This window comes from Eretmochelys imbricata, chromosome 21 (assembly GCF_965152235.1).
Source record: "Eretmochelys imbricata isolate rEreImb1 chromosome 21, rEreImb1.hap1, whole genome shotgun sequence".
Classification (NCBI taxonomy): Eukaryota; Metazoa; Chordata; order Testudines; family Cheloniidae; genus Eretmochelys; species Eretmochelys imbricata.
Window position 1 is genome coordinate 1,333,928 of NC_135592.1, and position 17,229 is coordinate 1,351,156.

General features: G+C 41.1%; 2 protein-coding genes and 1 long non-coding RNA gene across 8 annotated transcripts in view; 2 read left to right on the forward strand and 1 right to left on the reverse strand.

Annotated features, from left to right (window-relative positions):
* Window positions 1-7,286, forward strand: part of PTPN22 (protein tyrosine phosphatase non-receptor type 22) — a 31,920-nt gene extending 24,634 nt beyond the window's left edge. For all 5 annotated transcript variants that reach the window (XM_077839479.1, XM_077839481.1, XM_077839480.1 and 2 more), the window contains 5 exons: window positions 1,139-1,219; window positions 1,716-1,822; window positions 2,506-2,536; window positions 4,112-4,189; window positions 5,508-7,286. In XM_077839479.1, coding sequence (XP_077695605.1) covers window positions 1,139-1,219; window positions 1,716-1,822; window positions 2,506-2,536; window positions 4,112-4,189; window positions 5,508-5,572 — 362 coding nt within the window. In that variant the 3' untranslated portion in view covers window positions 5,573-7,286. The remainder of the gene's footprint in view (window positions 1-1,138; window positions 1,220-1,715; window positions 1,823-2,505; window positions 2,537-4,111; window positions 4,190-5,507) is intronic.
* Window positions 46-10,669, reverse strand: LOC144278250 (uncharacterized). Of its 2 annotated transcripts, XR_013348547.1 has the most exons (4): window positions 10,553-10,669; window positions 9,828-9,982; window positions 1,907-2,012; window positions 46-492 (listed from the first exon to the last, which is right to left on the reverse strand). It is a non-coding gene; the product is annotated as an uncharacterized LOC144278250 (long non-coding RNA). The 2 variants fall into 2 exon arrangements; XR_013348548.1 differs by lacking the exon at window positions 9,828-9,982 and having other exon boundaries at window positions 10,553-10,659.
* Window positions 10,670-10,814: 145 nt separating this feature from the next.
* The window catches only part of RSBN1 (round spermatid basic protein 1), a 55,524-nt gene continuing 49,109 nt past the window's right edge, over window positions 10,815-17,229 (forward strand). Inside the window, exon 1 of the mRNA XM_077839484.1 lies at window positions 10,815-11,238. Within this exon, the coding sequence (XP_077695610.1) occupies window positions 10,824-11,238 (415 nt within the window). The 5' untranslated portion in view covers window positions 10,815-10,823. The remainder of the gene's footprint in view (window positions 11,239-17,229) is intronic.

A 17,229-nucleotide genomic window follows, 5' to 3' on the forward strand; every position in this document is an offset into this window, starting at 1 on the left:
GCTTCTATAATAACAGGTTGGTCATCAAGAAGCCAAATAGTCCCTTTTAAGCATTCTAGCCCTTGACTTCCATCCAGACAGCGAAGTCTAATATAGTGAGTGAGTGGTTACTGAAAACCTGATTCACCATTATGTGAGGTTCACCAGTTCCAAAGGACCGGACCTTGATTCCCAGGTCAATGAGAGTCTCAGATCTTACCTAATAATCATGCTGATGCCAACCCTTTTGTGACTAAAACTAAAGGCTTCATAATAAAAAGAAAAGAAGTGCAAAAGGTTAGAAGATCAATATACATACAAATATGTGTAAAGTCCTTAGGTCAGTTTCATAGCAGAGAAGGTAAGGCTGCTTATTTGTAAAAGTCTTTCTGGAATCAGTTTAAAAGATTATAATCCAATAGACAGGCAATCCAGGTGTAGCATCTGCTGAAGCTCTTCCATAAGAATTCCCAGGTAAACTCGGAAACCTCAGTTTTATGGCTTAAATCTTCCCTGTTAAAGTTTAAGCAGAACTGAGATGAAAAGGATCAGGCCTGAAGCTTCCTTTATAGTTCTCTAGCAAGCTGATAAGCCTCCTCACAGCAATTGTCACAGCAAGGCCTTCCCCCAATGAAGAATAGGCAGTGCAGATTTTTGCTCTGAAGCTACTCTATTTCCTAAGCATACACAGGTAAACCAGTTGCATTCATTCACATAAGACAATTAGACAGTAGTTCATTATAGCATAGATAGTTAAGCTGAAGACAATGTAAATAGTATTAGTTTCCTGCATTATCTTGCATCTTTGATCTTAAGGTTTATTGAACCATCTGCATGCCGAATATAATGCAATTAAGACATGAAAGGGAATTAGCATCTACAAACTAATCTGGTTACATTGTTAAACTTCTAACAAGATACAGATAAACACAGACAAATACACTTAGCATCTATCCTTGATAAATGGGTTAATGATTGCTGGTCTAGTACATCTTGAAATTCACATATAAGTACGTTGTCTTTGTTACATTTCAATGCCTCTTAAGTTGTCATGCGTCATACCCAAGTTGACCAGTCTGACCGTGTCACACAGGATTTAAAAAAGCTAATAAACTGTATTGTTTTGTTTCCCATGCTTGTGTCACACTTGATATCTCAGAGAAACAACGGGATCGCTCTTCCTCCCCTCCTCCACTTCCTGAAAGAACCCCTGAGTCATTCTTTCTTGCCAATGAGGAGAGTAAGTAGTAATGTCTTCTTCACTTGTAACAGAGATTTAGCACAATAATTTCAGTTAAAGGATTAGCTGAAGGAAACCAGACCAGGTATCCAAGCAAATAAAATCTCCTCTCTGAAAAACCTGTAGCTAACTGAATAAAGACGATTCCAGAAATCAGAGATGGAAGAGTCTTGGAGTTCCTCTCTAATCATACCCTGTCCCCCACTCCTTGCTAGTTGTACTTCACAGTGTATTCCTGGTCTAGCTTTAAATATCCCACATAATGGTGCTTCCACTACTTCCCTTAGGAGAATATAATGGATGTAAAAAAAATTGCAACTAGGAGATTTGCTCGGCAGATTACAAACAAAATGGCAAAACATTAAAAAAAACCCACCAATTTCAAGAATTGCTGCATAAAGAGACTGTAAATATAACACACAGGATGCTTAGAAATGAAGCAGGAGGATGTGCATGTGGTCTTCGGGAAATGTTTTGCTGTGTGTTCTTTTCCTAGGTCTGCAGCCTACTGTGAGGACTTCCACTAGCAACCCTGGGGACTCAGGAAATAAAGCTTCTGAAGAGTCATCAAAAGAGTCTGTGAAATGCTTCAGGAGGAGTAAGGTAAAGATATCTGAGAGAGAAAAAGGGAAGGAAAGACAGTTCCAGCTTTCTAGCTGCGGTAGCTGTTATTTTCTTATCACTTACCTCATGTAGATGACAGGAGAAAAGAGTCCTGGGTTTGAGACTTCTTGTATTTATGACAAGAGAATGCGTTCAGGCAGTATATTCTGTGGTGACACTGCAAACAGAGCTGCAGGAAAGAAGAAAAGATTCACAGTTGCACAACAGGAACAAAAGCAATCTGTCGAGCTATGTAACTGGCTGCCTAACTGCGATCAGTTCTCCATGTACCATGCCAACTCTTCTCAGAAAAGCTGCTCACGTAGGGCCTCAACTCCCAGTTAAGGGACAGACTCCACTCCTCAACAATCCCCATCTCAGGTGCTACTCTAGAGAATGCCCTCATTTAGCCTTTGAATGTGTTTGCTGCAGGGAAGAGTTATTGAGAAAAGTATAGCTTGAACAGCTCTAACTGTACACTCTGGGAAGTTTACATTTTGGCTAAGGTAAGCCAGCAAACAAAGGAAACTGTAGGATTCTGCATTTGTGACATGATATATGCATGCTGTTTTGCATGATTGTTCAGCAGTGAATTCTCTTCACCAGCAGGCACTGATCTCCAGCTTAATGCAAATAGTTCTCTCAACAACAAAATCTTTAATTTAAAAACTTTTTTTTTACAGAGCTTGAAAATTTTACGTAACATGAAAAAGAGTAAGTCTCTTGATCATCAACAAGTCTGTCTGTCTGTCTGGTGGGGTATATGTAATGTAGCAAACAGATCTGTTACCTATTTTAGGACCTGAACCAGCAAGATGCTGAGGCTCCTTTACTCCTATTGCTCTTGATTGGAGCTGAGGGTACTCACCAGCTGACTGGATGAATAATCTGTTGCTCTTCTTTAATACCTTTCTTTTGGACATCTCAATGCACTTAACAGACTGAATTAATTAAAGATCTATATGTCTCAATGTAGCCATTATGCTAATGGGCTCACTCAAGATCAAGGTTGCTAGTGTATATGAAATCAGCATGGGCCTGTCATCCCACTTCCTGTGCATAGAAATTAATCAATCTTTTGGCTTGTTTTGCCCAGCCTTTCCCATGCATTCTGAGGTGTTGTCATATGAAAAGTGTTACCTAAAACTGCAGGCATCCTAACATTTGATCCATCTACTTTTAAATTAGTCACAGCCAAAAACATATTGTAAAACAAATGTGTTGATTTAATGTAATAGCAAAGCATTTATCTGTAGCAGAATTAAGAGTATTATTAGTATTTATATTATCACTTCATTTGCCACCATTTGGAGGACTAGTGTAGGGTCTGATCCTATACTATTCCTCCAAAAGTAATTCTATCAAAAACAGTATGACAGCTTGTGTAAGTAAGGTTCTGCAAGATCAGGCTCCATATCCACAGGGATATTCTCTTACTGAGCACTGGTTATGATGGACAATTCTCTAACTGCAGCTGCCAAGACAGTCTTTCATTCACAATGCTCTGTTATCCCATTATGATGGGCACTCCTAGTCCAGATCCTGGTCTCAGTTCCATTTGCTTTCCATCACTCTAGTAGCACAAAGCAGGTGGAAAACTGCCTTAACAAACTGGTTGTGGATTTCCTCCAGCACAGGGGTATTCCCAAGTGGCATACATCCAGAGTATTCCGTTCTATGTCATTCCCCCATCCTAGCTCCAGAGTAGGAGGCATGTTGGGGTGGTGACCTGAATGCTGAGGTACTCTAGGAATTATGAGATGGCATACCAGCCTGGGAGACTATTGTAGTGGATGCAAATTAGAGCAAACTCAAGGCTACAGTAGATTATGCCATAGGCTAAATTGGCCCCATGACTGGGTGGGGGTAAGGAAAAGCAAAGATGGCATACAGTCACATTTGCCTCTGTCTTGGATCTTGCAAGGAATGCAACTCCCTCCTGTGTTTCATACATTAATAAGGAATTTCTCTCTAAGATTATATGGTCACTTTAACTCCATGCTGAGTCTGTGAAATTAAAACGACTTGTTTTAAAACTTGGATAGCTTAAAATTTCAAACTGACTCTGAGCAAACAAGATGCCCAGTGTATTGGACTATGACATCTTCATTATTCATGCATGCCCATACAGCTTGTATGTTAGGGAGATTACATCTCGTGTTAAAGTAACAATCTGCATATAGCCTCCCCTCACAGGAGGTGAGAAGGTGTTTATTTGTCTCTGATATCTGACATTTTTAGGCAATTAAAGCGGCCATCTGCTGCTAAAGTTTTCTTATGTGTTTCTAGACATCTGTAGCCCATCTTCACTGGCAAAACCACCAGAATCTGCCCAGTCAAACCACTCCAGCTCTTTCCTGAGCTTCGGTATGTTTTCACATCATTCCTTTCTATTTGGACTTTTTGCTATGTTAACTACAAAGACTTTTAAAAGACTAGATAGAGATATGGAGCCCAGCTACTAGCTAGGGCAAGGAAAGTGACATGAATCACCAAATGGGTGCGTAAGTGTATGATGCAAAAGTAATTTTAATATGTGCCTTAATTATGATTGCAAACACTTCTTACCAGGCCCTGCAGCAATTGCCTGGTGGTCTGTGTCATTTTATTGCAACCGCGTGTGCATAAAAATTAAGACTACAGATTTGATTAAAGCTGAAGTGACCTTATAACTTAATAATTTTAAAATAGTTTATTTTTAATATATATATATTACTTATTCATAAACTACTTATGCCTTATATAAAGATAAAATTAGACAGACCAGAAACCCTGTAACATAAATATTACTTGTGTATCAACACACAGGATGCACATACAATGAACATTTGGCTGCTCTGTGGCAAAATGTTGCACAAGATAAATGTGGCAAAAGAGGCAGCAGAAGATACAATTTAACTCTTTCACATTGAAAGGCTAATGAGAGTGGCTGCTGCCTAATGTCATGTAACTCATGGACCAGCAAAAGCTACAGGATGTTTGGCATAATCCTCTTGATATGCTCTTAATATGCTTGTTTCAATTATCCTGTTTGCTACCAGACATCCTTATACAGTACTATTGTATTCTATTATTTGTAGGATAAGAGTTGCTACAGCTAATCTGTGGAACTCACAAGCGCAGGATATTATTTAAAACCACAGATTTTCAAGATTGAAGAAGAATTTGAACATTCATGTGAAAATGGCATCCACAGTCTCACTAGCTAGACTAAAATTAAGAGCTATCAATTGTGATGTCTCATATGCTGATCCCAAGTTGAGATCAGAAAGAAACATCCTTCCACAGTATAGTATAGCACAATTACTGCATTTATGTTTCAAAAGCACCCAATATTGGATGCTGTTGAAGACAGCATATTGAATTAGATCATTGACCTGACAGTACTTTTGCTGAATAAACTTAATATTACCACAGACTTCATAAAGTCAAATCCTGACACGGTTTCTAGGTTATGAGGTGCCTTAATATAACTGCATGTGCATAGCAGTTGTCTTATATAAACATTATCATTCTTTGTTTAATATCATTATATTCAATTAACATGACTAAAGTAATATGCTGCATATTGTGTAAAAGCCCAAATCTCTTCAGAAACAAATCTCTTATGGAATTATATGAGCAATGTATAAAATATAGGTAGTATATTTACTGTATTCTTGTAATATTTTGTTTTTGCTCCCAGGCTTTACAAATCGATTTTCAAAACCTAAAGGACCAAGAAATCCTCCACCATCTTGGAATATTTAATTCAACTTTACAGATGCATGTGGTTTGCAATACTGCAGATTTGCCATATCCCTCCAACATGCTGCACATGCTCTTCACATTACAGAATTGCTATCAGAACAGTAGCACTAAAAATGATCTTCGCTGTAGAAAGTCTGGTTGTGACCAGAGAATAGCATACAAGCTCTCCTAAATGGTTTTTGTATAAAGAGGGATACACAAATGCACATAAGCTGCTTGACCCTTCCAGTTAATGTAAACTAAAAACATATCTGGATGTAAACTAAAAACATTTCAGGGAAAAATGTTTTCCTTATAAAACTGTTTCTGAAAACAGGCTAAAAATTTTTTGGAGAATTTATATCCTTTTTTTATAGTTTATTATATGACAACGGACCTGATTCTCCTGTCACAGTAGTAAGTCCCAATTAAGTCAATCAAGTGACACCACTGCAAAATGATGGTTCAGAGCCTCCCATCACTTAAGCACATGCATAACTTTACTCATGTGTAGTCATAATTAAAGTTATGCATGTGCTTAAGTGTTTGTAGAGTCAGGGTCTAAGTGAGAATCAGGCTCTCAGATTTCAGAACTCATCTATTTTCTTAATGATTGTATTAACATTATGATTATTTCCATTTGAATTAATCAGATAATTTATCTTTCTAAGTTTCCATCCAAAGAGGAAGACTAAGATGCTGACTGTTCATATAGGAACCAAACTTGCATGTGTAAACACTGCATAATCTATTGAAAAAATTCCACATCAAGCAAAATTTAAGTGCATGATAGTTTGGGCTTTCATGGTGCAAATTTTAATGTGTCTGTAACTCGCCTAAAAAATGCAACACAAAGTTCCATGCTGACAGTTGGCACTTAAATCCCCAACCTGAACACTTCCCCCCCTAAAATCGGAAAGCTTGTTTTCTTGCTAATATATGGGGTCAGATTAATATGTTTTGCTCTCTTCCAGAAAAAAAAGCTGATTTTTGGAAACAAATACTGCAGATATTTTTAGGGCCACATATGCAGTCTCTGGTCCACAGCAAAACCCAGTGATGAATAACAGAATGTACAGAGCTCATTGATATCAAGTTGCTTTGTGGATCAAATGCTGAGTATACAGCCCTAGAAGTACCTGTAGCATTTTTTTTCAAAGTCAACTATTTTCTAATATAGCAAAAATTACTGAAACCATATGTCTAATTTATGATCAATTCACTGTATGTATTCCCTAGTTATCTCCAAAGTGCTAATGCCACTGAACTAAATTGAATCCCTTTGTTTTGCACCTTTACACAGAGAAGAACTTACTCTTTACTAGCTGAAAGGGTATGCTACAACCACAGGCAGTTTGGATGTAACTGGTTTCTGATAAGGGAACTCCCAAGTACTGTGACTTGATTGTCATTTAAGCTGATCCTATGTTTGGGACAAGCATGGATGGGAGGAGAACAAAGAAGGCTGCAAGACCTCTTTGTGCTCTTCTAATTTTGGGACAGCTGGGCCTGCTTGAGGCCTAGTGTAAACTAGAGCAGCCTTAAGACAATATAAAAAATGATTCTGGTATCAAATCGGACAAATTAAATTGACAGCTAGCCTTTTATTTTTAAAAATATTGACAAAGTAATAACTAGAAGTATGACATAAAATCTCAGTGGAGTATTGAATTGGTGAAGCATTTTATGATGTGTATGAAAGATGCTATACAAAATAAAGTTTATTTATCCAGCATACCAGTTTTTATTTTTTATTTTTTTTACAAGTTTAAAGAGCACTGAATATTGCATGCTTATCTTTAGAGTGCCTTGCACCAATGCTGGAACTGTATAAATAAAAAATAAAGTATAATTTAATGTTTATTGAAGTACCAATAGCTAGACTCTCATTACTAGCATTAAAGTCATATGGATAGGGAGCTCCATCTACATGAAAGCAAAAATGTGAGTAACCAAACAGATTAAGGGCTCATTTGTATCACAAACACAACTGAGTCAATTACATTAGTTACACATAGTCATGGACATTGCAAGGCCTTAGCCTGCTTATATAACCAAATTAAGTCCCATCCATTTTACAAATATTCAGTGTTTTGTAATTTTATCCCTTCATTTTTGCTGTAATGTAGATAGGCCTTTACAGAAAATCAAATCTTCATTTTTCATTTGTGTTCCAAGGATAGAACCATACCTTTTATTCCCATAGAAGTTATTTTTATAATTGTAGCGCCTAGGATCCCTAGTCATGGACCAGGACCCCACGGTGCACTGCTAGACACTGTACAAACACAAGACAATAATATGGTTCCTTCCCCAATGATGAAAGATGCCCTAATCTAATACAAGAGACAACAGCTGGATATAGACAAATGGAGGATTACAAGGAAACAATAAAACAGTATTGATAGCATAATGGGCCTAATAGCTGTCAAGTCTTTCACAGACATGATGGCAAAGGAGAATTTTAGGGGGGAATTTAAAGGATTATGAGATAGCGAGTTTAGAGAGCTCCTCCCAAGCACAAAGGGCAACACAGAAGTAAGCCCAAAGATGCTTGCTTTAAAATTTAACTAGTAGGCAAGGCAATGGAGGCTGGCATCATTGGGAGGCAGGAATCGACACATCAGTATTAGTAGAGATGATAGATAGGGTGGGGACAGACAAATCCTGAAAGTGCATACATGTAGCTGTTGTGTGACAGAGAGAGAGAGGGAAGCCAGAGGGGGGATGCAAAGAGTAGGGCAATATGGCCAAAACAACATTTCTTGTATATGTTTTAACCAGCTGAGGCGCCAAGTTAGACTGACAGGGCAGGAGACTGATATCTGTTCTCTTTTGACTATGTTCTGAGTTCCCATGCTCTTCATAACATAACAGACTCATGTACATAGTGAGATAATCACCACCTTGCGATTTTTAAGTGCTGTTAGCATGACTACCACTGTATGAGAGACAAACAGGGAGTTTACAATCCAATTAAAATGCCTTGACAAATGTTACAGTAGACTTGCCAAACTCAGCTGGCTCCAGCCCAAATAAGGTACTGTAACTGATTTGCATCTCTACAATACTCTGTATTCTGCTTTGTGGCTGTGTGTGGGTAGTGGCACCTGTACGACATAGCACGCTGTGTCTCAAGGTACATATATTATCCTGAAAAAAGAAAAGGAGTACTTGTGGCACCTTAGAGACTAACCAATTTATTTGAGCATGAGCTTTCGTGAGCTACAGCTCACTTCATCAGATGTATATCGTGGAAACTGCAGCAGACTTTATATATACACAGAGAATATGAAACAATACCTCCTCCCACCCCACTGTCCTGCTGGTAATAGCTTATCTAAAGTAATCGTCAGGTTAGGCCATTTCCAGCACAAATCCAGGTTTTCTCACCCTCCACCCCCCCACACAAATTCACTCTCCTGCTGGTGATAGCCCATCCAAAGTGACAACTCTTTACACAATGTGCATGATAATGAAGTTAGGCCATTTCCTGCACAAATCCAGGTTCTCTCACTCCCTCACCCCCCTCCAAAAACCACCCCCATACACACACAGACTCACTCTCCTGCTGGTAATAGCTCGTCCAAACTGACCACTCTCCAAGTTTAAATCCAAGTTAAACCAGAACATCTGGGGGGAGGGGGAGTAGGAAAAAACAAGAGGAAATAGGCTACCTTGCATAATGACTTAGCCACTCCCAGTCTCTATTTAAGCCTAAATTAATAGTATCCAATTTGCAAATGAATTCCAATTCAGCAGTTTCTCGCTGGAGTCTGGATTTGAAGTTTTTTTGTTTTAAGATAGCGACCTTCATGTCTGTGATTGCGTGACCAGAGAGATTGAAGTGTTCTCCGACTGTTTTATGAATGTTATAATTCATAACAATTCAAAATGTTTATAATGTTATAAAATGGCCTAACCTGACGATTACTTTAGATAAGCTATTACCAGCAGGACAGTGGGGTGGGAGGAGGTATTGTTTCATATTCTCTGTGTATATATAAAGTCTGCTGCAGTTTCCACGATATACATCTGATGACGTGAGCTGTAGCTCACGAAAGCTCATGCTCAAATAAATTGGTTAGTCTCTAAGGTGCCACAAGTACTCCTTTTCTTTTTGCGAATACAGACTAACACGGCTGTTACTCTGAAACCTGATATTATCCTGAGTAGCAGAGAAAGATCCCATGTAGCATCAAATAAACTCTTTTTTTTCTCTTAAGCAACTGTGTGGTTGCACTGGGTAAGAGAAATGTGTGGGTGTTCTGCTCACCTCTCGGTTTACTCTCTTCGGTTCCAGTAATTTAAATTAAAGCCTTTTCTAATGTGAGAAAACTCTTGAGCCCCCTCTAGCGATTAACTGAAGAGTCGGATGGTGACCTAGTATTTCAGTCTTTGGGCTATTCGTTCCAGTAGATAAGATAGTTTCTGCGAGTTTAAGCAGGGAATCAAGCTAAAGGCCAGAGACAGTTTTTACATTAAATTGGCCGGGGCGCTACGGGCACCCTAAGGCGCACGGAATCACCGCGTGAGGAGAGCTGTAAACCCCGCAGCTGAACAGCAGGGTGCGGGCACCGGGCGGCTGCACGGCCAGTGATAACTGGGCCAAAACCTGAACGGGGCATCCACGCTCACCCCGGGTGGATGAAACGTACCGTGGCGCCGCTGCGCCCAGGCGGCTGCAGCCCGCACTCAGCGAACACGCACCGCGCCCCTCTGCGGTGTGAGACACGCTGGACCCATCCCACCCTCACCTGCGGGCACAGGCCTGGCCCGTGCGGGGGGCTCAGAGCGCAGCGCCCCTTGGCTCGCGGCAGCGTGGGCGGGGCTGGCCGTGAGAGGGAGCGACGGGCCGCGGCGGAACCGCGAGCGCCAGGCGGCTCTGAGGGGAAGGCGTGTGGGGCTGGAGGCGCGGAGGCCAGCCCGAAGGGGCAGGCGGGGACGAGGCAGGCCGGCTCCGACGGCAGCACAGCCGTGTGGGCGGCGCACGCGCCTCACCTCTTTCGGGTGTTTGGGCCGTTATGACCGTTGGGCTCCCCAGGAGCCCACGTGACTGGGTCAGCCTGCGTGACTTGCCGCACGCTTCTCTCTCCCAGAACCCCAGCACAATTTTCCCAGCAGGCTCTGCGTGTACGCATGCGCTTGGAGACTCGGACGTCAAGGCCTGACGTTGCAGGTGGAACTACAGTTCCCATGAGGCGTCACTTGGCGCCTGCGCGTTGGCTGCTGGCGCTCGGGCCATTTAAATGTGTGTGAGGGAGCCTGTGAAATGGCTGCGCAGGTCGCTGCGGTGCGCGCCGTATCCCGGGGCCCAGAGGAGTCACCCCCGCTACCCTCGGGGGACCGACCCGGCCGGCCCCGGGGTGGCGGCAGGAGGCGGCGGGGACCAGCTGGCGAGGCTGTCGGCGGCAAGCGGGCCAGGCTGAGCCAGCCGCTCCTGGTGGGGCCCAGCCCGGCGGAGCCAATGCCCCCGGCCGGCCTGCCTCCGGCCGCCGCCGCCGCGGGGCTCTTCACCTTCTCTCCCCTCAGTCTACCGCAGGGACCTCCGCAGCAGGAGCGGCACCACCACCACCGCCATCGCCCCGCTGGGGACTCGGAGCCCGGCCATCCCGCCGGGGCCAAGCCGCACAAGGGGAAGCGGGGGAGCACTGGGGACGGGGCAGCTGGGCGGCCCAGCAAGCGAGGTAAGGCGGCGGGCAAGGGTCTGGGGCTCGCCTGCCTCCGGGCGAGGGGCTGGGGGTGTTCAGGAGGGGCGCCCTCGGGGCGGACGGAGGTGTGAGGTGCCCATGGGGCTGTTTCCCCCTTACCCCCCGGCGACGCCTTCACCCAGGAGCGTGGTTGAGCGATCGTGTGAAACAGCCCAGGCAGGGCTGCTGCGGGCCGTGGCGGACTCGCGGCTTGGCTCGGCTGCTCCTGGCGCTGGGCCCAGCATCGCCCGTAGTGCTTCACAAACAAGGGGCGCCAGGTCTGTGCAGTGTCTCTTCGCCGGCAGCTCGGCGAGCCTGATAAGAGGCAAACAGGTAGCTATAGAGGACCCCCATATTCTGCCTCGGCAGCCTTCCTTAGAGCTCAGGAACGGGGGGCCGTAGTTCTTAACTTGCCTGTTGCTTGGCCTGGTGGAAGCGAACTAGTAGGTGTAAGATTAAAGAGCCTGGTCTCTCGTTCTAACATTCAGTCCTTTAGCTGGTGCATGGGCAGTATATGCTAGGAAAAAGTCATAGCTTCAAACTAGGTAAGTGATCTTATTTAAAGAGACTTAAAATAAAGGATTGTAGTGGCACAATTAGCTTTAGACCACTTGTCCCAGCATCACTTCAAGATTATGTAACTGAACACCACTTTCCCCTGCTGACATCCATCTATAAAGTTTTTGTATCACCATATTTTTTTCAGTGGGGCTGCGGGGCACGGTGGTGTTAGCGCTCTAATATTGGAGTTAGTCTCTGTGTCAGTCTTGGCTTCCATTTAATAAATCACAATATTTAAGGGAGAAGGAAGGCTTAACTCTGAGCAGAGGAATAGGGATTTAATTACAACTTTACTGTTCAGGGTCTTATTTTCCTAATAGTCGTTGATATAAAAAGTACTGCTAGAGACCTTAAACTGAACTTAACTGATTAAATGTACCGTTATTCTTTGTGTTTGGATATTGAAGTGTTTATACTTGAGAATATCCTCATTCAGACTAAATAGTGAGTTCAGACTCCTGTGGTAAATGGACTTAATGTGCATTCTGTACCAGATTCTGTATGGTAGAGTATTGTGATGTTGCCCTTTAAAATTCTTAATTAAATCCATTGGAAGTTGAAAACATAAATATATTGATACAGATGCTTTCTTCCCATTGTAATTTATTGTAGAATTGCTTATGAGAACTTGTCTACTGGCATTATTTTGTTAGTTTATCAAACAAAAAACGAATACTTTCCAAGCAGTTGTTTGCAGTGGTGTTGTAGCCATATTGGTTCCAGAATATTAGAGAGACAAATAATATCTTTTATTGACTTCAAGGCCCATGAGAGTTGAATTTGGAAAAATTAAGTTTATATTTTCAGCACTTTTAGGTACCATTAATAATTGCTTGGTCTAACAGTTTTATTAATCTGTAATTCTTGAACAAGTACCTTTTATGAGTGTAAGTCTACACTGCAGCTGGGAGGTCAGATTTCCAGTATGGGTAAACAGACCTGAACTAGCTCAGGTCAAGCTAACATGCTAAAAATAGTGAACATTGGGTGGCCAGTGGCAGGCAAACACTGGGTGACTTGGTGATGGTTTGGACTAGCGGCCCAGTACTGCAACGTCCGCACTGCTATTTTTAGTGTTCTAGCTTGAGCAGAACTTGTGGGAGTCTGTCTGCCTACACTGGGAATCACGCTGCCCAGCTGCAGTGTAAATGTACCCTGAATGGCTTGTGGGAAAACCTACGAAGTTATTCTGAAGTTACTTGCTGCACATCTTTGAACCTTGAATTACATAAGCTCTTTGTTGGACGATACTAATTCTGGAGTTCTAGAAAGTAAGAAGCAATGACTAATAGAGCCATCATTTAGGGTAACTTGCATATTTGGTGGGGAATAAATATTTCTATTTAGGAGAGCTATCACTGTTTCTCCATGACAAGCTCCATAACAACTAAAGGTTTCCCAGGCAAATAACATCCAAGATAGCAATACATTGTGGTAAGCATTAGTTTAAGAAGCCTTACTAGAATATTCCTGGTTTCAGAGTTCCTCAGAGCAAATATTTTGAAAGCTGGGCAACTACATGTCAAACTATTATGGCTTTTACAATAATGCTCTTGGACCATACTCTAGAGGTCCATTTTAGATTATGCATGAAATAAAAGCTGTTACTTGATAAAGTATCTTGGACATTAAATGGATACTTGAGTAGTGAAATTATCAAGTTTTAAGATAGTAAAAACAACCTCTTGCTTTTTATCTATGAAAGCTAATAATGAAAATTCCATATTGTGGGTCTGAATTCCAGTAGTAGAGCTGAAGCATCAAGATGTTATGCTGAAACCCTCTAGTAATTTGAGGGTATATTTGTAAAATTTTATCATGCAAATTAGTAAAAGACTTCTGCTCAGTTTAAATACTTAATTCTATAGACTGCAAAGTTGAGTGGGTATAGAAGTGTGCATTAGATATCTGAATTCAAACAGAATGGTGTATGAATTCTTCTTGAAGCACTTTTAGAGAAAATTTAATTGTCATTTCATTCTTTCCCATAATTTTATTTTGATGATGGAATAATTGTTATGAATAGTATCCAACTATGAGGTTTGTTTATTTAAAATTATGATTTGGGAATGTTTAGTTTTAAAACAACTTGGCTGAGTGTGCTTTTCATGTGTGCTGTTTCTTTAATACCAGGATACTAGGATGGGTTACCTTTATAAATTTCTCCTGTGAGATATTTGGGTGATATTTCAGCAGTAAGTATAAAACATTTCATAATACCATAAAGAGAAACAAGGGAGGCTTTTACACAATTGTAAAGCACTAGCAGCTGTTCAGTTTTGGTCTGTAAAGAGAGCATAAAAATGTATCTTCAACAGATCTCCTTCCTGTGTATCTAAGTCAAGTCTTTAATGACCAGATTTGACAGGATTTTCTTTACTACTTCTGTTAATACTGCAGAACACTGGTGGATTGTGGCTGTGAAACTGACCAGAATCTGAATTTCAAGCTGTGGCTTGGCAAAGCTCAGAGGCACTGGAGAGCAGTCTTTTTGCAGAATCAGGACAACCACACTGTATCAATTCTCACTGGGAATCATAAAGGCTAGAAACTTGCTTTTTCTAATATGAAAGCTGAAATACTGAAGAAATTGGACTTAATACATCCTAGCAAGAGTGGGTTTTCTTTCCTGCTTTGGGAGTGAGGATTTTACATTCCTTCTTCTAGTGTACCGATAAAATAGTTTACTTTCCATCATAAATTTGTGACTGGTCTGGTTCAACTTCCTGTTTCCTCCTTTCTGTTCTAAAAGTTCCCTTCACTTTAGGCTGAGCTGATGGACCATCCAAGCTATCCGTTAACACATCTCCCTGAAGACAGTGCATCTTGAAGTGATGACTAGATACGTTAGTGTATCCAACTACAAGTTGACATGTTAGTAACATTATCATGTATTGAACTAGTTAAAGAATCACCAGCAGTGTTCTGTTTCCTCTTGACATCAGGAGTGCAGGACCAGAACCGTAATCCACTACTTAACTGAGGTGTGCAAAGAATTCTCTCCCGCTATTAGATGAACGGGCAGTCTTTGTTTAAACTCTTCATTTCAAACTAGACATTCTACATGACTCTGTCAAGTATTGCCACCAGGCAGGCCATGTCTCATTCCAAATGCATTGTCAATATAATAGTGAAACTCCTTTTTACCATATTGAGCAAAGGTTAAGTGTAAGTGCAGCAGTTAAAATAAGTTTAACTTACGGTATCTGCTGCTGATAAAGGCTGAAAAGAGTTGGTGCAGTAGTCAATGGGAATTCTTAAATGTAAAACAGAACACTAAGCAAAAGTATATAGCTTATGCTTTATGTTGTTTGAAGTAAATCCCTCTTAGAGCATTTTGCATTCAGGCAATAGTAAAACACCTAAATATTCAATAAAGTGTGTGTGGTTTTTGTGTATTTGTGGTTTTTTTGTTAAAGTCTAAAATGTGACTTCAGGAGTATGTTGGTGTTTATTTCTAAGTGAATAATAAGTAGATTTAGCACCTTTATTGGCTTGAAATTACCTTACAATTTATGTTGGCTCATCTTGGATTTCTAAATATCTAGTCCCTCTAGGAGCAAAGATTCTTACTTTCTGGTCTTGGAAGACAAAGGTGTTACTGGCCTGGGAAAGCTCCCCTGCTGGACATACTCCTTGGTGGTCTTTGGGTCTGATATGCTGGACCCATGTGCTTTTAAGCCGTCCCTTGAACTGGATAGGCTCCAGCACCCTCTTTCTCTGGCATGCTTCCCAGGCATAAACTCTTACCCCTTCATAGAAGTGGGGCCGTCTGGCCTAGTTCCCCTAAGCCCCCAGGACCAGTGCTGACTCCCAAGGTGCCCCAGCTGCATAGGCACTCCATTTCCCAGAGCTCTCCAGACTTGTGAGTACTCTGGCTTACTGTTTACCTCCTTCAGGGACACACATGTGTTGAAGCACATAACACACAGGCTTTGTAAAAGTACTCTCAACTGTTGAGCATTTTTTGAGTTTAAGTTAGAGTCTTTAAGGGAGTCCAGGATCCTTCCGTCCTGCATGTGACTTTTCTGGAATGTGGAGTCGTTTTTCCCCCCCCTCCTGCTGCCAGCTTTCTGCTTCTGCTTTCTTCTCTCTCTTTCTAAAATGGCCAGTGAGACTCATTTTTGTAATCTTTTTCTCTCTCTCTCTCTCTCTCTCCCCTCCTTCCCTTCTCCCCGCCCGCCCCACGATTTAGTCATGGGTATTTCTACTATAAATCATGGAGAGGACACAAGCCATTATTTTTTATTTATTGCCTGGGACCTGTCAATGAATTTTACTGAAAATACCTGTGACTAAATCAAAGACGGAGCTATAGTAGTGGATTGGGAGTTTTAAAATAAAATAAACACCCTTGGTTCTAACAGGTTTGACTGATATTGGATAACACTGAAAATGACACAATCTGTTTCCCCATCTATAATATTGGAACAGCTATACTTGCTGTTTGTAAGATACTATGTAAAAGGTAAGCATAACCAGCAGCATCACAAAAGACTGATACATCAAGGGTTCAAAAATAGTTATATAAACTTAATATTAAAATTAATTCTTTGCTTTGACTGGTTTTACCCATTAAATTGGTATTCTCTTGGTTTTAAAGGACTATAATGCAGGTTTAAACCATCAATTTCTAGCAATCTACCTAAGAAAAGCTCTAAAATGCAGGTTTCAGAAGGTTCTACAGTAATTATTAAATATTTTGTGTATTGTAAGCTTTTTCTAAAGTCACTAAGGCAGGATTGTTACAGCTTTAAATTTAGTTTATAGGAATTTGTAGCCATGGTCTTCCTTCTTGTAGATCATAGTAATAATAAATTTTATTTAGGGGCACTATTTGTTTTGTTCTATAACTTTCAGTAACGCAAGTGAATCGAGTGGGAATACAAATGAGTTTCAGCCAAGTCCATACGTTTTTGTTTTCGGAATACAAAGCCCTATACTGTTACCATGGCTAATATTTTCCATTTTATCTTCCAGTCACATAACAATTTTAGCAGCAGACTGAGGTTGATACATTTAAGCAGCCATCCTGGTTAAGTGGTAATTACTGTTACTTGCATTGTTGATGTGAAATAAGTCACTCTGATTTCAGGCAGTGTAACAAATGATCTGTTTTGGCAATTCTCCGAGTTTTATAAGAGTCAGATAACTATGTTCTGATCACTCCCTCCCTATAAAACTATATACATCTGGTTCTCAAACTGGGGGTTGTGACCCCTCAGGGGTTGTGAGATTATTATATGAGGGGTCATGGGCTGTCAACCCCAAACCCCATTTTGCCTCCAGCATTTATTATAATCTTAAATACAAAGAGTTCTTTTTAATTTATAAGGGAGGTAGCACTCAGGCTTTCTATGTGAAAGAGGTAACCAATATAAAAGTTTGAGAATTGCCGATACACATCAAGATGGAGCAAACAGCAAT